The 21,694-nt window shown below is 41.6% G+C and overlaps 3 protein-coding genes across 7 annotated transcripts; all 3 read left to right on the forward strand.

Moving 5' to 3' along the window:
* Positions 1-389: 389 nt before the first annotated feature.
* Positions 390-12,738, forward strand: pthlha (parathyroid hormone-like hormone a). Of its 3 annotated transcripts, XM_055231858.1 has the most exons (4): positions 390-489; positions 9,646-9,765; positions 11,517-12,047; positions 12,147-12,738. In XM_055231858.1, exons 2-3 carry the CDS (start codon positions 9,659-9,661, stop codon positions 12,022-12,024), a joined length of 615 nt encoding a protein of 204 aa, XP_055087833.1. In that variant the 5' UTR covers positions 390-489; positions 9,646-9,658; the 3' UTR covers positions 12,025-12,047; positions 12,147-12,738. The 3 variants fall into 3 exon arrangements, with proteins under 3 accessions (XP_055087833.1, XP_055087832.1, XP_033846271.1); XM_055231857.1 differs by having other exon boundaries at positions 391-489; positions 11,517-12,738; XM_033990380.2 differs by lacking the exon at positions 390-489 and adding an exon at positions 9,442-9,459 and having other exon boundaries at positions 11,517-12,738.
* A 650-nt stretch (positions 12,739-13,388) lies between these two features.
* Positions 13,389-16,416, forward strand: c23h11orf98 (chromosome 23 C11orf98 homolog). 3 transcript variants are annotated; one of them, XM_055231859.1, is made up of 5 exons: positions 13,389-13,453; positions 15,267-15,391; positions 15,525-15,622; positions 15,945-16,059; positions 16,130-16,416. In XM_055231859.1, the coding sequence occupies exons 1-4, from the start codon at positions 13,415-13,417 to the stop codon at positions 16,055-16,057; spliced, it is 375 nt and encodes a 124-aa protein (XP_055087834.1). In that variant the 5' UTR covers positions 13,389-13,414; the 3' UTR covers positions 16,058-16,059; positions 16,130-16,416. The 3 variants fall into 3 exon arrangements, with proteins under 3 accessions (XP_055087834.1, XP_033846274.1, XP_055087835.1); XM_033990383.2 differs by lacking the exon at positions 16,130-16,416 and having other exon boundaries at positions 15,945-16,121; XM_055231860.1 differs by lacking the exon at positions 16,130-16,416 and having other exon boundaries at positions 15,954-16,121.
* Positions 16,417-16,473: 57 nt separating this feature from the next.
* Positions 16,474-21,237, forward strand: mansc1 (MANSC domain containing 1). Its single transcript, XM_033988928.2, has 5 exons — positions 16,474-16,873; positions 17,450-17,526; positions 17,922-18,242; positions 18,323-18,463; positions 18,997-21,237. The coding sequence occupies exons 3-5, from the start codon at positions 17,999-18,001 to the stop codon at positions 19,947-19,949; spliced, it is 1,338 nt and encodes a 445-aa protein (XP_033844819.1). The 5' UTR covers positions 16,474-16,873; positions 17,450-17,526; positions 17,922-17,998; the 3' UTR covers positions 19,950-21,237.
* The last annotated feature ends 457 nt before the right edge of the window (positions 21,238-21,694 follow it).

Consider the following 21,694-nt stretch of genomic DNA (forward strand, 5'->3'; position numbering starts at 1 on the left):
CCACAATATATCCAACATTTATCCCATGTCTCTACATTATTTTGGACTTCAAAATTATTACATTAATCTGCCCAAGAAAATGTTATGTAGGTGTTTAAATAACAGCCAGGTTTTCTTGTCATGCCTCTGTGACGCCTGTGTATGGCACTATCTGTAAAAAGTTGTAGAAAAAGTACCACAGAAACCACAGAGGCTGAACAAATAACAAGTATAAAGCAGGGGGGCAGATAATAAGTAAGCATCCCTCTAATTGCACATGAGGTTTCTACAACCGAAAGGCGGAGATGATGCTGTGGACCATGTGACATCAGCAGGAGGGTCTAACCTTACTTATAAAACATTTTCAACCTTTACATGCAAACAAGGTCCAGGCTAAGACACCCCAAAATCCAGGAGAAGATCTGTCTCCCTCTGAAAGAAGTGACAACAAAAGAGGACGTCATATTTTAAACTTCACAAGCTTTGTCATCTCAGACATCCGACCTGCAGGTGAGCCCTCTCTGTGTAATTGTATTGTGTTGTTATTTTTCTTTTATTTAAATATTTGGTTTAGCTTCATATAAATGGTACTGGGCCCAAGTCAGAAGTTTGTCTAGATTCATTACAGCAAATATTTAGCAAAACATTCAGTTCCTCATTATTTTGCTGACAGCTCTTATACTTTAATTTAGTCTTCATTCATCAGGAACCATGTGCAAATTCATTCATCTTTTCAGATATACCTACTGCTATTTCTATTTGAAGTCTCTGCGCAGGTAGATACGACGTCCCAATCTAACAACTAATCTTCAGTGCTTAAGAAATACATAGTTTGGATCACTCATTCAAATTTTAATTAAATGTTCTGTCTCATGCTGGTTTAAAGCTCCAGACCAGTGCATTTTCATAAAGCACAAAATTCCCACAGCACTAGTCAGACGTAACTGAGCTGAATTCGATTGCCTTAGTCACACACATATTATGATATATTATCTGCTACAGTTCACAATGACAAACTCAGACTCCAGGCGCCTCACCCTTTCCTCTCAGGAGTTATATCTCCTCTGTTGTTCTGTGTGTTGGGTGCCGCTGTGGGGGGACTTTTGCTTATACTGGATCCTCCTTACAGCTCAATGCCTCACAGCTTCATATAAAATATAAAATGAAAGCAGATTGTGAGCTTTGATGCTGCTTGTACCATCTGCTTTTTATTAACATTAAAGTTAGCACTTAGGCTTTACAACTGTCTAAGACATTTCATTGGAATTTCTTTTACTTCAAAATCTACATCTATAACAAGTTACAAATTGACTGGCAAATAAAACATTTTCTGACACAACATCATATAAATACTGTTAGACTATGTAGACGGTGGTGGCTTTACCAGTCAGTTTAGATATGAATCATTATGTTAGTTGTGTTGGTACTTTACTTTTGCTTGTTATTTGAGTGATTATTTTTAAATAGTAGTCATCACTCTGCTATCATTCACTTCGTCACAATATAATTTATCTTGCTCTACTTGGAATCAAAAGGGAAAGTACATGGACAGTGGCTGTATGCAGTTTGTTGTGATAGTGAAGCATCATGGAATTCCATTTCAAGCATAAGTTGAATATCAACATCAATCCTCCATGGACATATTTTGGATACTGGAATAAAGTAGTGGTTTTGTGGGCTCCACTCTGAGTATTATGTTGAATAGCAATGGGGTCAGACAGAGGAGCAACAAATGTCCACAAATATGTCTGCGCACTGCACGACTCTGAAGGATTAGTGTTTGTGGTCTCAGAGTGGCGGTGGAGCATGAGGGCCTGTGGTGGGCGTATGTTGTATACTGCAAATCACACAGGAGAAATCTCAAAATGTCAAGATTATCTTTTACAGTCTCTACTCATCTATTCCATAAAAAGGCACATTTCTAAATTCTTTACCTATAAAATGTCACCACCAAGTGAATGTGGGGCTGGCAGAAAGAGGTGAGCCAGAGGTTATGATGAGAGGCAGGAAGGCCACCCCTGAGCAGAGAATGACTCTTCATCATTCGTCACTCATCATCATCTATCATCTCTCCCTCTTTGCTCTGTCTGACCTCCAGCCCTCTGCCGGTGTTTTACAGCTGCTCCCAGAGCGCTCACAGCCATTAACAACTTTTCCCTCACATTCACTGAGCAGCAGGAGCACAAGACCCTTCATCGCTATGTTCCATTATGATGGAACTTGATAGTCATGAAATAGAGACTGGAATTTCCATTGGCCCCCAGCAAAGTTTGTGATTTCACTAACAGGTTAAGGTACGGAAATGTCTGTGAAACTTCTGTGAAATTCTGATCTACTAACACCTCAATAAACATAATTGTATTTGCAACAAATTACGTTAAAATCCTTTAAAAGTATTTCTTAAATCCTCTGGGGTCATTATAAATGTTAATATTAATAATTATTTAAAAAATAAATAATCATCTTTGCTTTGAGGTGGTTTCTCGCCCCATGATTGTGTCTGTCCCTCCTGTAGTATTGTTGAGTGACCTGTGAGAGGATAAGGCATTATTGGAAGCTGTGACCTGACAGGACTGTATCTGTGTGAGGCCTGTCCTGTTCACTGATGGTATAAATACAAACAGTACGTGCCTTTGTGTGGAGAATTTGGGAGGTAGGAGAGACAGCAGAGCTGGGGGTGCGCTTTAAAAGATTAAAAGTGGTCATTTGTTTTGTGCATGTTGTGTTCTGCCAAGACATAGCAATTTTCAGTGAATCTAAAACAGGTTTCCTGGCTCAGACTCCACATGCAATTGGCTGCCAGGAAAAGTCCCTTTTTTCCATCTACCTGTTTACATACAGGTAAAGTAGCTTTCGCGGGTCAAAAGGAGAAGGCTATTTTCCAGGGGGATAGTCCTATTCACAGGTAGACCTTTCCATTACACTACTGGGACACTCCTCCTTTTGTTCTGGTGTTTAAAAACCCAAAATACGTACTGTTTTTTGAGTTGGACCAGACCAGAAAACCTCACAAAGTGGAAGGAACTTGACTTATTTGCAGACAACAGGGGAAAAGCTACTTCTGTGACTTTTCTTCATTATACTGATTCACCATCCTGCTGATGTGAAGCTCTGTGACCAGCCCTGGAGATTATTTACTGAGACATTTACTAAGGTTGTTGCATCATTCACAACATCTTAATAATAGAAGTTTAAAGTTTATTACATGAGTTTTGTGTAGGGCGTATACAATGAAGCTATTACTGGGTAAATAAGGTCGCATCCACAGACCTGCGTCGCCAGGCCAGACTGTTTGAGATAATTGAGTAAATTGAAAACAGAGTGAGTCAACTGTGCCAGCATTCTTAGTGTTGCGTATTCAGAACAGCCCTGATAAATATCTATATCCAGACTGCATGCATAAGATCATGCCTTGAAAGTGAGGTCCTGTATACGAGTGAGCCTTACATCACTGTACGGTACAGTAGCCTCATAGACTGTATATCTCCATAGCTCATCCACACTTTAAGCTAAAGCCTGAAATATCATTTATAAGCTGCCCAAAGGTAATACAGGGTGCACTCACACATGCACACAAATGCACATCAAATTTTGAACAAAATTTTCTGACCACTATATGCTAACCAGCCAGGTGATAGATCAGCCTACCTGTGTGCAATCAGCAGAGCTAAAATACAGCATATGGAAATATTACATTGTGAATAGTATCTCCTCATTGTCCATCCATCCATCCATTTTCTTCCGCTTATCCGGGGCCGGGTCGCGGGGGCAGCAGTCTAAGCAGGGACTCCCAGACTTCCCTCACCCCGGACACGTCCTCCAGCTCCTCCGGTGGGACCCCAAGGTGTTCCCAGGCCAGCCGAGAGACATAGTCCCTCCAGCGTGTCCTGGGTCTTCCCCGGGGCCTCCTCCCGGTGGGACATGCCCAGAACACCTCCCTAGGGAGGCGTCCAGGAGGCATCCTGAGCAGATGCCCGAGCCACCTCAGCTGGTTCCTCTCAACGTGTAGGAGCAGCGGCTCTACTCCGAGCTCCTCCCGTGTGACCGAGCTCCTCACCCTATCCCTAAGGGTGCGCCCGGCCACTCTGCGGAGGAAGCCCATTTCAGCCGCTTGTATCCGCGATCTTGTCCTTTCGGTCATTACCCAAAGCTCATGACCATAGGTGAGGGTAGGAACGTAAATTGACCGGTAAATCGAGAGCTTCGCCTTCCGGCTCAGCTCCTTCTTTACCACAACGGACCGATACAGCGACCGCATCACTGCAGACGCTGCACCGATCCGCCTGTCAATCTCACGCTCCATCCTTCCCTCACTCGTGAACAAGACCCCGAGATACTTGAACTCCTCCACTTGGGGCAGAGACTCACCACCCACCCGGAGAGAGCAAACCACCTTTTTCCGGTCGAGAACCATGGCCTCGGATTTGGAGGAGCTGATTCTCATCCCAGCCGCTTCACACTCGGCTGCAAACCGCCCCAGTGCCTGCTGCAGGTCCTGGCTCGAAGAAGCCATCAGGACAACATCATCTGCAAACAGCAGAGATGAAATCCTGTGGTTCCCAAACCAGGCCCCCTCCGGCCCCTGGCTGCGCCTAGAAATTCTGTCCATAAATATAATGAACAGAACCGGTGACAAAGGGCAGCCCTGGCGGAGTCCAACATGCACTGGGAACAGGTCTGACTTACTGCCGGCAATGCGAACACAGCTCCTGCTCCGGTCATACAGGGACCGGACAGCCCTTAGCAAAGAGCCCCGGACCCCATACTCCCAGAGCACCCCCCAAAGGACACCACGAGGGACACGGTCGAATGCCTTCTCCAGATCCACAAAACACATGTGGACTGGTTGGGCATGCTCCCATGAGCCCTCGAGGACCCGATGGAGAGTATAGAGCTGGTCCAGTGTTCCACGACCAGGACGAAAACCACACTGCTCCTCCTGAATCCGAGGTTCGACTATCGGTCGGATTCTCCTCTCCAGCACCCTGGAATAGACCTTACCGGGAAGGCTGAGGAGTGTGATTCCCCTGTAATTGGAACACACCCTCCGGTCCCCCTTCTTATACAGAGGGACCACCACCCCGGTCTGCCATTCCACAGGTACTGTCCCCAACCGCCACGCGATGTTGCAGAGACGTGTCAGCCAAGACAGTCCCACAACATCCAGAGACTTGAGGTACTCAGGGCGGATCTCGTCCACCCCCGGAGCCTTGCCACCGAGGAGCTTGCCAACCACCTCAGTGACTTCAGCCAGGGTGATGGACGAGTCCGCCTCTGGGTCCCCAGTTTCTGCTTCCTCCTCGGAAGACGTGACAGTGGGATTGAGGAGATCCTCAAAGTATTCCTTCCACCGCCCGACAACATCCCCAGTCGAGGTCAGCAGCTCTCCACCTGCACTGTAAACAGTGTTGGTGAAGCACTGCTTTCCCCTCCTGAGGCGTCGGACAGTTTGCCAGAATCTCTTTGAGGCCGTCCGATAGTCCTCCTCCATGGCCTCCCCGAACTCCTCCCAACCCCGAGTTTTTGCCTCTGTGACTGCCCGAGCCGCGGCACGCTTGGCCCGCCGGTACTCATCAGCTGCCTCAGGAGTCCCACGAGCCAACAAGGCTCGATAGGACTCCTTCTTCAGCTTGACGGCATCCCTTACTTCCGGTGTCCACCACCGGGTTCGGGGATTGCCGCCACGACAAGCACCACAGACCTTACGACCACAGCTACGAGCAGCCGCATCGACAATAGAGGTGGAGAACATGGCCCACTCGGAGTCCATGTCTCCAACCTCCCCCGGAATCAGGGAGAAGCTCTCCCGGAGGTGGGAGTTGAAGACCCCCCTGACAGAGGGCTCCGCCAGACGTTCCCAGCAGACCCTCACAATGCGCTTGGGTCTGCCAGGTCTGTCCGGCTTCCTCCTTCGCCAGCGGATCCAACTCACCACCAGGTGGTGATCAGTTGACAGCTCAGCCCCTCTCTTCACCCGAGTGTCCAAGACACGCGGTCGGAGGTCAGATGACACGACAACAAAGTCGATCATCGACCTCCGACCTAGAGTGTCCTGGTGCCATGTGCACCGATGGACACCCTTGTGCTCGAACATGGTGTTTGTTATGGACAAGCTGTGACTAGCACAGAAGTCCAATAACAAAACACCGCTCGGGTTCAGATCGGGGAGGCCGTTCCTCCCAATCACGCCCCTCCAAGTGTCACTGTCGTTACCCACATGGGCGTTGAAGTCCCCCAGGAGAACAACGGAGTCCCCGGTTGGTGCACTGTCTAGTACCCCTCCCAGGGACTCCAAGAAGGCCGGGTACTCTGCACTGCTGTTTGGCCCGTAGGCCGACACAACAGTGAGAGACCTGTCCCCGACCCGAAGGCGCAGGGACGCGACCCTCTCGTTCACCGGAGTGAACCCCAACACGCAGCGGCTGAGCTGTGGGGCAATGAGCAAGCCCACACCAGCTCGCCGCCGCTCCCCGCGGGCAACGCCAGAGAAATGGAGAGTCCAACCCCTCTCAAGAAGTTGGGTTCCAGAGCCCAGGCTGTGCGTGGAGGTGAGGCCGACTATATCTAGCCGGTAACGCTCAACCTCCCGCACAAGCTCAGGCTCCTTCCCCCCCAGCGAGGTGACATTCCATGTCCCCAGAGCTAGTCTCCATGTCCGGAGATCCGGTCGTCGAGGTCCCCGCCTTCGACTGCTACCCGGATCTCTCCGCACCCGCCCCTCATGGCTCCTCCCGCAGGTGGTGGGTCCACGGGAGGAACTCCCGTGGACCCACCACGGGTCCACGGGAGTTCCTCCCCAGCACCTCATTGTGTTTATTACAATATTAACTGTATACAGACTACAAGAGTGTATATACTCCTACTGCTACTCCTCCTCCTAGTGATCCCCTTAAAAATAGTTGTGACTCAAAGCTACTTCAAACCACTAATAGGGTTAAATGTATGACTATAATGCATTGTGTGGGTGTTTTTCTATTGATCACTGCATTGAGTAAAAAGAAAGTTATGCTTCATGTGCGCTATGATCAAACATTGTTCAAATAAAACACAGTCCATTTTGCTAAAAAAATATCATTGACATATTATTTTTACACTAGCTTTATTGGTCCCAGATATGTCTGTAGGTTACTGAATATTTTATTGGCATAGATAAATATATTTTAATGTATGCATTTCCTGAGGTAACATCACAAATGTGATCCTTGTCTTTAAATAGCACATTGCTCAGTTTTGACTGACACATGTTGAAACATCACAATACGTTCCAGCTGTCGCCATGTGAATTAAGAACAGACCCCTGAGAGGAAAAGCCCAACACACGCTTATCTTTCTGTGTGGAAATCATTTGTGGGAAAATGTTTACATAAGATCGTGAAGTCAACATATCACAAGTTTGGGGCTGAAATTTATGTCTCTTTGCAACAGTTTTATGATATTTTGAGAACGATGTGAATACTGGACTGAGACATGTTTAGACACTTGAGTTAAATGAAATATGTTGTCCTGTAGCCAGTTGATCTCTCTGTAAAGCAGTTCACAAAGAAATGCCTTTGCAACACGAATAAACAAAGGGGGAGTTCTGGGCCATAAAAAGTGACAGTCCATCCATCTCTGGGCTCGTAGAGATTTAAGTCATGCACTTCTGAAATTCAAAACCCGTCAGAACATTAAACATGGTTTTCGTCACCACAAGCCATCAACGAAGCCGACAGGTCATCAGACTGAACATTGTTGTACAAAGTGATGATGTACGGCCAGGTCTTCACAAATGTCACACGCTGCACTTGGCTACAGTGAGCTCTTTGATCGGGTACAAACACTGAGGCTTCTTAAAGATGAGCTACATTATTTAAGCTTGTAAATTAATTAATCTTGAGGCAAAATCAGAACACTGTGTACTGTCTGCAGCTAATTTGAAAGTATATTATTGATTGTAAACTAACTGAGCAAGATCCACCCCAGCTTCACTTCTCTGTCTGACAACAAAAAGCTCTTCTAAAGCTGCGCATGTGAAAATTGGTAGGGAAAGCTAACAGTTGCTGAATGCCTCTCCATGCTCTCATCTTCTGCTTTAAGAGTTAAACAAGCTATAGTCATTCTAGCGCAGTATTCGGCTCAAAATCATAATATCCTGAGTTTCACAATAATGTCGGAGACTGTTACAATCCATCGAAAAAGCAGAGGCAATGGACAGTAAAAACACAGACTTTTTGTACAATGGATCAGTGCTGGTGAGGTGGTCAGATGAGCCAATGTGAGCCGTTGGTGTGAAAACAAAATAAAGCAGGCATGTGTGATTTTCTATTGAACCAAGACTGTCCCATTGATATTTCTATGCCAGTGGAGAGAACACGAACAGGAAGCACATTATGTAACTCAACTTACTATGCATAGATCATTAATATATAACAACAATTATAATGAAGTGAGCAGTGACAGAGTTAATTGGTGCATTTAATTCAGGTTTCCGCCCACACACATAGTCAGCATGATTCAATTACACCACATTAGACTCTCGTAATCTAAATCTGCTTCCTTTCATATGTGTTGAGGCTTGAGACAGCTAATTACAACAATATATCAGATTAATCACTGACACACTCACAGAAGTAGATACAAACGTCTATAAAAATCTGGCTGTCAACGTCTCAAACTTGACTTTTTATGAGGGCTACTGACCGCTCAAAGGTAAACAGTGCTCTGGAGTCTAGCTTCCTGTCAATGTGCATCAGCAGGTATGACAGACAGAACACAAAAGGCATGTCATTCATAGAAGTGTGGATAACAGGCCAATGTACTAGTGTTAAAAACGATCATGATATAATTTTGAAACCAAACTAATATTACTAAACTATATACATTTCTTATTTTAGTTGAAACAGGGGTGCCTACTAAAATATAAAATCAAATACAGGTTTAACTGTATAAAATAAATGAGGGCATAGTGAAAAATCTGGCACCAATCAAGCCTCATAGACGCTAAGTTGCTTATTGAGAAAGCCTAGTTTTACATTGCTTGGGCGCCACCTACCTGTCATTGTCCAACCAGTGCTCTTCTAAGTCGTCTTCTACTCAATCAGGGCAGACACACGATGGAGACCCACCTCTTTGTTGTTAAGTCCTCCCCTTTCCTTAGCCTCTGACCTGCCAAGTTGCTCAGACAGCATGCAGCCAGCGCTCCCATCACATTGACCTACAGCAGTGGGAGAACACACATTACACAGAGACGCGCTCTGTGGGATACCAGGACAAATCAAGACACTTCTCCAACTCCAACTTTTGAGGAGTTTGAGAACAGAGGAACTATAAAACGTTTTCGGATTTTAGACTGGGATTTTTGTCCTCAAAACCTGGATTAAGAGACATTTGGCATCAGAGCTGAGATAGAAAAATTAAACAGTGGACATTGGGAAATTATAGTGTTTTTTATTATTATCTTTTTCTATTTTTGCTTTTTGTGTGCAGGACACTGTGAAAAATGTAAGTTTGACTCAGAACATTTTTTTGCTTTTATGCATTTTGCTTGTGAACACTCAAGATCTGGGGTGGCATGTGTGGAGACGGCAGGGAAGATTTCTGTTACTGCCATTTTAAATATAGAAAAGCATATTTACTGTTTAAAAGTAAGTCAAAATAGTAAAGTATTTTCTGTTTATTTTCACACAGAAACTCCTTCAAGATGCTGTTCTCCAGGAGAGACCTACAGCAGTGGTGTTTTGCTCTCTTCTTACTCTGCTCCCCAGTGCCACATTACGGGCGACCCATTGATGCACTGAGCAACAGAATGTAAGTTCTTTTTATGTGTCTTTGGTCATCTAGAATCCTAAATTTACTTTGAGCTACTGAAAGTAGACTAAACTTTCAGAGGTTGTACTTTCGCTCTGGTTGGGTGGCAGAGGATGGAAAATGTGTTCATTTGTTAAACTTTCTGGCAGCTGTTTAGTTAGCCCTGGCCCACCTGTGTGTTGACTTAAAGCAGAGAGCGTTTCAGTGCGATAAACTCACTGCGCTGAGACTGAAACTGGCTGAACCCAGGAGGAAGGTTGTGTTTGCTCTAATATCCCATCTCCTGACACTTGACACATTTGGACCTCTTTGGCCAGACTCTGTAGGATGCTGCCCTGAAATAAAAATATATGATTCATATTTGTTCAAAGACCAAACCCTGCAGTATTTTGTTCAGCTACAAATGTATTTTTTTTTCCTTTTTTTTTTCCCAACAACTGGATAAAAATGCAGATAAATTTGTCAACTTCTACTTTTTCTTGCATTTGACCTTGGTAGAAGCAATAAATCACTATCTTGACACATGGGCTGTTATAAGAAAAAAGTAATGAAAGGGGCAATAATTAGACATTGGACGTTGCTGATCTCTGACACAATAACACAATAAATTCACTTAAGTAAGAAGTTAAGTACAGTCCGTTTATATTTGATCAAACATGGATGCAACGTCATCTAGTACACTTGATTATTCAAATCTTCTTTTTTGACATTTCAGTTATCAAAAAAAAAAAAAATGTTATCAAGAAGTACTACGTATGATGACATTACATTATTTCATTTCCATAAAATTTTATCTTTTTAGCGTAATTATCGTAATTTTTTATCAAAGTGTACTTTTTGAGCCGTCTAAGAGGCAGCCGGGACATGACCCTGACTTTTAGGAAACTCCAGCTGAGAAAGGCAGTTTTTCAGCCTATGAAGATTTATAAGATTTTCAGGAAATATCTGTATGCGTAAAAACAGTGACTTTCAAATGATAACTTGTGAGGCAGTTCTGAGCAGGGTGTTTTCATTATTCAACAGAAAAACACACTTTGACTTTGAACGAGCAAGACTTCAAATGTAAAAGACACCCTAACAAAAAGTACCTAAATTGATTTGACTTCTTTGGAGACACACGCCCCTCAGATAAACCAGGGCATGATGGGAAAGTCTTCCTCACCTCTATGTAGCTGGTGAAGCTTTGTTTGTGTGCTTAGACACCTGAAGTGTTTGGCCGGCAAGGTGGAGTCGTTGTTCCCAGGGTTCAAGCCGTGCACTCTGGGTGTCTGTTTTTACAGGAGTTAAGATTGTGAGTAATGTGACCCTGCGGCAAAGCAAAGCTCTGTTCCTCGTACTGTATGTGAGAGAGAATGGGTCAGATCCTGCAGGTCCTGAGGAGACACAAAGCACTGCATATTGTGTCTCCTCTTCTCAAGTGTACCTTACTAATGATCAATGATGCCAAACTATCCATTTTAGGTCCCTCTTTAAATCTTGCACTTTATATTTCCAACAGTTGCTCAATGTGAGATTAGGTCTTTATTTTGTGGAAAAATACTGGCTTACCCGTTTCATTTTCAAAATTTAAGTTGTCACTTTTCACTTTCACTATTGTATAGCTATTACACCGCCTTGTGGACAACACAGCCTGCTTAAATTAAAAGTCTGTGTTCACACTGTGTACTAGATTGTAAACAGATTCCTACATCTTCACCTTTTTTCTGTGGGCTGACAAAGTAATGCATCCACAACTTTGTTTTGTTTTACAGAAAACGCTCTGTGACACATGCCCAGCTGATGCACGACAAAGGACGCGCGCTGCAAGACTTTAAAAGACGACTGTGGCTACAGGAACTTCTGGACGTGGTCCACACGGCCGAGATCCGTGACTTACCCATTCGGACAACCAGCAGTGGGGGCAGTACTAGCGGCGCTGGCGGGGCTCTGCCTGGAGCAAGTCTGGACATGAACCTGAGCACCACAGGCAGCACGCTGCACTCCAAACCCCCCGGAGGAACCAAGAACCTGCCCATCAGCTTCAGGCTGGAGGAGGAGGAGGGCACCAACCTGCCACAAGAGACCAACAAGTCACAAACATACAAAGATGGAGGTCTCAAGGTCAAAAAGAAGAAGAAAGGCAGATCTGGGAAAAGGCGGGAAGGGGAGAAAAGAAAGAGGCGAGCGCGCTCACTCGGTTTGGATTTGCGTGAGGACCAGGGCAGCGGACTCCACGTAGAGTGGAGGTCTCTGCTAGGCCTGCAGAGGGCGCTGCATTAAAACGCTGTCAGACTCTGACGAAGGTGAATATTATCATAGACTATAGACTTTTGTGATGCTGTATTATAAAAGGTAACCCCTGCTACCATTTGTATTATATTTTGTGTGTGTACCTGTTTCAGAAAACAGCAGGTAATCGGTGGGGCAGACTCCTGAACTCATCTTACAGTCATCTGTAATAGTGATTGTTTGGAAGAAATAGGAAAATATTTATTATTTGTAAATATTTGAGAAAATAGCCGAATGGATAACGGAAAATAATCCAAAGTTACATTATCTGTGGGGCAGCAGATTTTAACCTCTGTGAAACCCCACTTTTTCTTTTTTTTTTTAATTCCATGTCAGATTTTTTACAATAATTTATTTTGTCTGAATGGTGTATTTATTTTGTAAATGTATCGAGGTGCTGCTGACCTTCTATATTTTTGTACCATAATGCACTTTAGATATAATATAAATATATATACCATTAATTTGTTTAAATGAAGAAATGATGATGGCTTAGTCTGTGTTGTTGTCATTTGTCTCCACACTTTTATCTGTTTTTTGTTTCTTTGCTGCTGTGTTTCCTGGATGTGTCCTTAATTCTTTATGTTTGTATGTTACCTCTGGTGTCTCTACAATCAGCTGTAGCCTACTTTCAAAGCCAAAGTTCACATGTGTACATAATGTGTTATTGATGGTTCAAAATAGTTGTTTTTGCCACTTGCACTGAGATTACTGAACAAATTAAATATTTGACAGTGTCTGATTAATTTGTGTCAATTTTCTCTATTTCAACTCAACCATCCAGCCACATGATGATAAAATGCTCTGTCCACATAGTTGAACCAGATGGGGGATATTATAGAAGTAAAGGTTTTTCTGTAGACATTATGTGTAATCAACTTTTAAGAATTTTAAATCTTTTTTCCCTAATTAGTTTACCTGCATTCAAGCCTTGAGAGTTCATAACATTTCTGTTTCACCTCGCCCCTATCTCCTCCCATTTTTCTCAATTTACCTGGACATAAAATCAGACTGCATATAATACATGTACGGTTGAAAGTATCACTTAACAAAATTTCAACTATAAAAACACAAATACAAATCTGCTATTTGCTACAGTGATGTGCAGTTTTTTCTAAATCCTGCAATTTTGAACAGGAAGTCAATGGGTCTGTCTCTATTATTAAGTTATTTTAGATCAATATTCCGCTTTAAAATGAAAGCAAATGCAAAATAATAATCTACATAACAGAGTTTAATAAGAGTGAATACCTGAAAATAGCGCGTTTTCTTTAAGTGTCAGTTAATGCTCCACCGGACCAAAGAGGGCGCTATTGAGTAACTCAATAGTTTTCCGAAGGGGCAAAGCAGAGTCGACCCACGTGAGGTGTTTTTCAGCAGCATGGGGGCTCCAGGAGGAAAGATCAACAGACCAAAAACCGTAAGCAGCGAATATTTTATACTCGCCAAATCATACTGTTCAGCTCGACGAGGAGAGGAGTTATAAAAGTGCTGCGTCAATATGTAGCATTGTCCTTAGTAGCTAGCCTAGCAGTAGCCTCACCGTGGAGCCTAACTTGTATTGCCAGTAGCTTAGGTTATGCATATTATCAGTGTCCTGTAATAAATGTCCGTGTCCACAACAGCGGATGCTAAGTGTGAGGTTGGAGCCTGCGCTCTGGCTTCTGTTGTGATATAAAGAGACACTTTGTTGACGCGTGGCATTTAAGCAAACATGGAAAAGTGTATGTTTCACATGCATCTAGTGACACCTGCTGGCTATGTACGGACACATGTTCTATCTGTTTATAATTGAGGTATAAGGACTGAATTGTGTATTTAGAAATTTTCAAAAAAATGGCTAATAGTAATGATGATTCTGTTTCCTTTTATATTTTATTCCAATATTATGGCGGAATGCTACTTTTCAACTACTCATAGTCAATGTTCCCTCTAATTTTTCACGAGTCTGAGCAAACACACAAACTCCCTGAGCGTCCCATGGACCACTGTGAGCAACATCAGACATGTGCACTGTGGTCATGCTGCATCACATCCATCCAAGTTAAATGGTTTATTAAAAGAATCAAATTACCGCGTTTACATTTCTGTTATAAGACTTTTAATTAAGTGCTTTAGCCACTTATTCAATGAAAATGACACAAATCTTGCTCATGACCTGTTTAGTATGTTAATACTATTGGAAGTATAAATATTTAATTTTAACTATGGCAAAACATGAGCTTCCAACCAAACCAAGCCAACTGTAAACTCCAATGTTGAAAACACACTTAACATTTTTATGATAAAGCTCTGACTCGTATTATGAGTATAAGCCATTGTGTGAAGCTTTTACTGTGCACTGAGTGAAATTGTCCTACTGTGTCTGGGAGACAGTCCAGTAACTCTTTTACAGTATATGACACGATCATTTGATTTTTACAACTCATAAACTAGTGACAGTCAATGACCAACACACACTGAGAGGAATCTGTATCTGCACAGCTGCTCTATTACTGTACATTTACATATCATATCACAACACAATATAAAATGTATATTTGTATATAAAATATAGTCAAAACGAGTGGTATGGGTCAAAATAAATATATATTTACAAACCACACACTGCAAATAGTGAACAAACACACACACTTCAAAATGTAAACAAACACACACTGGAAACTAATAATACACTGTACATGTGACAATGTGACAGTCATTCTGTGACAGTGGCTCAGTGGTTAGAGGTTGGAGGATCGAGTCCCGCTCGGACCAACTTCTGTCATTGTGTCCTTAATTCTGTCATTGTGTCCTTAGGCAAAACACTTCACCCAAGTGGTGTGTGTGTGATGATTGGGGGGGGGGGGAATGGCATTTGCTAATGCTAATAATTACACATAATACACATTTGACCCACAATTAAGTCAATAGCAGAATAAACCACGCTTACCGATCAGGAACAGCATCCAGTCCATCAAATCATAAGATCCTCTACTCCTGAGTCCACCATGAGATCTTCACTCAGTTCCACGAACCGCTCCGGGTCCGAGATGCCTCTAGTTTAACTTGTACAAACATCCAGTGTCCTCGGTTGCGTACTTCCTTTCTTTTGTCCGTTTCGTCATGTTTAAATGTATTTCATGTATTTTTAGCAATTAAAAAATGATGTCAACTATAACCCAGCCCACTTTTAAAATCTGACAATATGTGAAAGAAAAAATGTAAAATTACATGTTGCTTCTTTTCAACAGGAATTGGGGAAAAAGCTTTTTAAGCGGCGGCGAGTTTTGGGTCGAGAAAAAAGGAAAAAACACAGGATCGTAGGAGCTGTGGTCGATGAAGGGCTTATCACCATCCATCATCTGAAGAAGAGAAAGTGGGTTTCTGCTCATCAATTTTGTTAGCATGAATAAACAATACGTCTTTGTTATAAGAGAAAAAATATTGACTTAAAACATCCCAGTAATATTGTTAAAATAAATATAATATTGTATGGATATGTTTTTAAGGTCAAGTCCACGAGCAAACATCACATTGTCTGGAAAGAAGAGAAGAAAGCTGCTCAAACAACTGGGCCACATGGAAAAGGAGAAAGCCAGTATGGAAGGTAGTGCAAAAAATAATTGCAATGCACAAGGATAGATCACAAAAAATATGAATAATAAATATCTGAAAGAGCTTGTAAGAACCAAATGTTCATTTAATATTGACAACAATAAGATTCTGTCTCTTGTTGACTTGCTGACATTGGGAACCCTAAACATATCTTTTACTGAAGTAAGAGTATTGTTGTACACTATTAAATACACAACTCAAGTAGGAGTAAACACAAGGTCTCTACTCAACTAAATGTAACAGTACTTCGTGCCTCTTTTTATACTTGACATGAACTGAGTTTATTGATTTTTGAAAATGTCTACCTTCCACAGTTGAAATAGTTGGAGAAACACAGAAAAAGAAAACTGCTGTTCAAGGCAAGAAGACAAAGACGAAGAAGACGGCTGTGGCTCAGGAGGATGTGGAAATGGCAGATATGGAGTGAAGGTGCAGCACTTATCCACAAGGGTGCCTTCTGCTGTCTGTTTCAGATGAAAACAGTAATTTTGATTTCCAGGACATTTGGGGGCTGTTTACACAACCATGTGTCACAAATATAGTGTGTGCTTATGTATTATTAATGGAATATGCACAATAAACAACTGATTTTGCATGTATTGTATGATAGTAAATACATTTACATTAAGCATTTTTCAGTACTGTATTATTATTATTATTATAAGCATTATTGCAAATACTTGGTTGCCAACTGTGTTATGACACACATTTGGTTGCCAGCCCAACATCATTTTGCTGCTGTTTACCATGTGGAATTAAAGTTGTTACCAGCCCCATTTATACAGAAGCATTGTTATGCCTCATGGGTTAATTAAAATCTACAAAATGATATTCAAAAATCAAATGTGAACTATTTTCTTGTGTTTCTCAAATGGGTTAATGTAAAGCACCGTGTTGCAGCCAGAGCTGGTGATGTTGGGTCCCTCTCCATCCCTCCCCCTTCCGGAGGACAAAGACTAAAATGGGTCAGACTCAGGCGCGCAGCAGATCCTCCGCACCAGCCATCATGTAATGTACTCCATCATCCTGCAGACTGGGAACAAGATGCTGCTCGCTACAATCACGGTTTCCCCTGAACGTCTTCACCTTGTTTGAGATTCTGGCGAAAAGACAAATGTTTATTAGACATCCGTGTGTTTGCGCCGTTTGATTCAAGAGATGGCTCGGGTAAAGCTTGTTTGCGTTGTTCGCTGAAATGAACCGAAGAGAAAGCTACAGATGGATGCGTTCCCGGTGAAACAAGGTAGCCTACTCTGCATGGTTTATGTTTCTTGCTACCATTTAGAAATATTACTCAGTGCTCTTCTAGATAAGTTGTTAGTATTAGCCTATTGGTCCATTTGTTTGTTTAAAATGAAATTGAGAAGACTCTAAAGCTTACACATGAGAAATCTGCCATCGACTGAAGTGAATATAGCTGATCGTTTGGCTCTTGGTGATGGGGTCCTATGGCACCTGCTCATTTTGGCCTTTATTTCGCGGACCTTGGGCACTAAAGCAAAGAAAACATGTATAGTCTGTGTATTTTGCTATAAATATGCTTTTAAAGTTAGGACTGAAATGAATAACTCAAAGAAAACTGTAGATCCTTAATTAGGGTCACATAAGCACATTACCAACATTCATGAAGTGTAGACTGTTCTAATGAGTGTTTTTAGTGTTTTGAGGGGAAAATGCGTTGATAGCCAAGTTTCATAGAGAAAGTTGAATTATGACTCCTGCAGTTATAGTTGGGTAATCTCCCCAAAGTGGGTAAGATAATATATCAGAAACAGCTATAATTGAGATTGATGAACTGAAACTTGACTATCCCACACAGGTGAAGGAGTAAAGTCTTGTTTTGTGGACTCTGGACCTTGAGAAATCTAATGGAGGACGACTTGTACTGCCACCCTGGTGAGTCTTTAGTGCTGAGACATTTCATACATTGCAGTAAAATGTTAAAGTGTATTATAGTTATTTATATCTGTAAAATAACAAAAGTGATAGGCACAAATGTAGTGAAAATCCTTTGATGTTGTTATAGGTTGCACTGTGTTAAATCATAACTCCCCTTGTTCAAGTGTTCCATTTTTAGCTGTCTATTTTTACTCTGCTGTTATATTTAGTTCTTTTACATCTGTTGTCAGCTAAGATCTTTGGCTTTGTGACAGGAAATAATTGTAATGAATCTCTATTTACATTGTCTTCAAACACATGAGAAATAACTCACATTACAATACATTTTATTCACAAAGATCTACATGTTTAGATTCAACTTCCTGATATAATTGATTTTTTTTCTCCAACAGGACATTTTTAGATATCTGCTTCTCTTCCTTGGACATTGGTCTCTTTTTGATTAGTTCTGTGTTGACTGGGAGCTGCCATGACTTTATTAATTCCCTATCACCAAGGGTGGAAACTAATGCTATCTGCTATCTTGGCATTGCTAATGATTGTGCAATGTGTTTCAACTATGGAACCAGAGACCTGTTACTCAAGACAACATCAGAAAGCTATAGTCAATGTAAGACAGGCACTAACCAAGCAAGGGGTGCTTATGGACGCCCGAGTGGTCCGGTCAGAGCGAGACTGTGTCCTAGCATGTTGCTCTGAGGAAGTTAAGCCAGGTTTGTTCAATGAGTATCTTTATCCCAACAAAAAATGTACTCCTGTTATGTCTAACATGTCTATTTTTTAATTCCTACAGGGGCTAAGTGCAACATGGCTGTATTTAATGGCAATAAGCAGCTTGGTGAAGATAACTGCTTCTTATTCCACTGTGTGACTGAGCAGGACTGTCCATTAATGAAAGCTGCAGATGGCATTAACACGTATGACATCTACAAAGGTAAGGATACGATGTAAATACAATAGTTAAGTGATGTCATTCTAAACAGTAATTCAATTTTATATATGGCAATTTGCACAACACTGTTTTAAAATGTTTTACTGGACAAAAACTTTGAGGACATAAATAATCTGCTTTGGATTTTTTAGCATTAAAAAATCCAATGCTTGAATAATTCATTTCATTTAAAGCGACACTGTGTAACTTTCTGGAGGTGGCACATTAACTGCATGATTCCATGGAAAAAGAAAGTTAAAATCATACTTTGGAACATTCTCCATGGAGATAGATGCATTTTATGCCATACTGTGGAATATTATAGCCAAAGGAACAACATTTTCATGGAAAAAATCAGAAAGAGTCTGTTTTGTAGAAATGCAAGCATGCTCACAGTCAGGATGCATATTTTTCTATGTTTTTAGTTCATCCAAAACTTCCAAAAAGAAAAACATACTTTTTATTAAGTTTATTTTTTTTGGCTAAAAACTTACGTATGGATTTTGGCACTGTTTAATTGTTTTTTACTTATGCAGGATTGATTCATTTAACAACAGGGAGGCCAGCTGCTACCACAGTCTTGCCCATCACCAGTACTCCTACTCCAAGAACGACGTCAACTCCACCTCCTACAACAACAACTACAACAACTACAACAACTACAACTACATCCACAACAACACAGACCCCAACCACAATGCCACCCCCCACCACTACTCAGTCTCCCACAACAACCCCAGCTGTGGACACCGAGCCTCCTCCACGTTTAATCATCATCTCTCCCATACCTGCTGTGGCATCCACCACGACAACTACCACAACAGAAGTTACATCCATTTCGATACGAAGACCAAACAAAGCTACCAAAAAGCAAAACAAAAATACGAAAAAGGGAAGGTTGCATCCAGTGATCACCAAAACCACACTTGCACCTACTAGCGCTACTACAACACTTCATGTTATTATGGTCGATCAAGAGGATGCATTTAGAACTGCTGACAAACCACAACCGAAAGCGGAACTGTGCACCACAACACCTTCTACAACCACCACAACCCCAACCACCACAACTACTACTACTACCACTCCTATCCCAACCACCACTACTGCTATCACTAGTACTACCACCACTACTACTATTATTACATCAACAGCTCCTCCTCCAACTACTTCAACTGCAACTGTTCCTCCAACTACTTCCACCACAACAAAGGAGAAATTTAATCTAATAACCACTACTCCTGCAGTCAGTCTACTCATTGTACCCAAAGGTGTGGTCCAACCGGAGCATCCACTGCAGGACCAAAGTCAGGCCAAATCTGCAACAATGGGCCGTGGGGCAGTGAAAAGTGGTGTGGTGGCCTTCATGGTCCTGGGACTTGCTGTGCTCACGATGGCATTGGCTATAGGGGGCAGGAAGGCTATGGAGTCCTTTGACAGGCGCCATTATACCAGGTTGGAGCTCAATGACTTGCACTATGAAGTGTGAGGTCAACAACCTCATTCACTTTTTAGGCAAAATAAACATGCTTGATAGAGCTAATAATTTTTAACTTTGAAATTTATACCCAACGCTTCATGTTGTATTATGAGCACTGCAATTTATAAGCCTTTGTAGATGTACAGCAGTGCAGATCTTGACTCTGTGGGATAGGCAAACTTTCATAACTTTTCTCACGTATTTCAGTTAGTGGTCACTTGTGAATGGCACCTGCCCCATGAACTATGGCCCTGAGGCTAGATGAGCTAAAGGCCATTTTGTTGCAGGACCAGCAATTGCACATGGCACAACATTCTTTATTCATGTTTTATATAATGGAATAAGCCACATCACCTCATTTATTATGTAAAGATTACATAGTTTAATCACAACTCAATTTTAACCACCATGAAGTCTATTTGATTTGTGAAAAAGTGTTTTGAATCTCAATATTTGGAGTATGTGTTCTTTGAATTACATTATACATAGATTTGAAACTTTCATCATGCTTTCGTTGATTAATGCAGGTGTTCAATTTTGTAATTGGATATTTACAAGTGTTAATCTCTCATTCTGCTGATTTTGGTCCCACTGTGTTGGACAAGTTCATTTTACATGTTTCTACATCATTCTGAATCGTTTTACTATTACATTATATTAGACCACACCATTTTTAATGAATATGTCACGTAGTCCGTACAAAATGGCCAAACTATCATTGTAAATTACAGACAGTGTAAAGCAATATTTTACTCCTAAATACTCAGGATGCAGAAAGCAACTCTGTTGTTGACTGTGTGTTGCCATAAGTGGTGCACACAATGCATGTCCTTGCCACAGCCATACAAGCTTAATGGTGATATCACTTACTTAGATGTGAGCCTCACTATCTTACTGTGTGGTTTTATGTCCACATAATCACTCACATGTGGATTGAATTCAATGTGAATGCAATCTTTAAAATTCATTGCACTATTATCTTGTCATTATTTTTAACTAATAGCCTATAACCTGCTTCTTTTTAAGTACAATGTTTTCATAAGTGCACTGGTTGTGCACTGGGAGATTATTACTACTGTATTACTTACATATATAGGAATGAATGTTATAAGTGTGCAGGCTAAACATGCTGGGACACGAGATTACCAGAAGGGGGCAGCAGAAACCTGGTTGATCTCAGGACTATGCTGCAGCTGCACTCGTGCCTACTGTTGATTTGCATTGATGGTTATAGTTTGTTCTCGTTTTGTGAAGTGATACCTTGGCATAGTTTAAAATTTGAACTTTTATTTGTAAGGATTAAAGAGTGTTTTTTCAACATGTCACATCTGTACCTGTGGCGTTTTGGTCTACTCTATTATATGATAATGCATTGGGTTTATTTTGCACTTTTAAGACACTAGAAGCAATTTTAGTACAAACTTTATTTGCACTTTTACTTTTACAAAGAGACTGGTCCTGGGCTATAGCCAAAATACAAAGCTCTTATACAAACTATATTTGTACAACACTTGATAGACGAAGTTAAAGGCAGGCATTTTTTGTTATATCTTACTGAATTAGCTAAACAATTATAAACTTATTTTATAGTTGCTTAGAATTTCCAACTTGTTTGTGTAAGCCATGTCTTGGAAGTAACTTTTTTTTTTTTTTTTTTGGCAAAACGTTGTACCTAAACCTCTTTATTTAAGTGGATGTTGCGAGTTCAGTTGACAAAAAGACATAAAATAATCTCAGAGACAAACTAGTACCGC

Source organism: Periophthalmus magnuspinnatus, chromosome 23 (genome assembly GCF_009829125.3).
Source record: "Periophthalmus magnuspinnatus isolate fPerMag1 chromosome 23, fPerMag1.2.pri, whole genome shotgun sequence".
NCBI lineage: Eukaryota > Metazoa > Chordata > Actinopteri > Gobiiformes > Gobiidae > Periophthalmus > Periophthalmus magnuspinnatus.

Coding starts and splice junctions, on each gene's coding strand:
- mansc1 (XM_033988928.2), top strand. CDS start 17,999: ATGACTTTATTAATTCCCTATCACCAAGGGTGGAAACTAATGCTATCT. Junction 18,243..18,322: donor CTCTGAGGAAGTTAAGCCAG/GTTTGTTCAATG, acceptor TAATTCCTACAG/GGGCTAAGTGCAACATGGCT. Junction 18,464..18,996: donor CACGTATGACATCTACAAAG/GTAAGGATACGA, acceptor TTACTTATGCAG/GATTGATTCATTTAACAACA.
- c23h11orf98 (XM_055231859.1), top strand. CDS start 13,415: ATGGGGGCTCCAGGAGGAAAGATCAACAGACCAAAAACC. Junction 13,454..15,266: donor AGATCAACAGACCAAAAACC/GTAAGCAGCGAA, acceptor TCTTTTCAACAG/GAATTGGGGAAAAAGCTTTT. Junction 15,623..15,944: donor GGAGAAAGCCAGTATGGAAG/GTAGTGCAAAAA, acceptor TACCTTCCACAG/TTGAAATAGTTGGAGAAACA.
- pthlha (XM_055231858.1), top strand. CDS start 9,659: ATGCTGTTCTCCAGGAGAGACCTACAGCAGTGGTGTTTTGCTCTCTTC. Junction 9,766..11,516: donor GATGCACTGAGCAACAGAAT/GTAAGTTCTTTT, acceptor TTTGTTTTACAG/AAAACGCTCTGTGACACATG.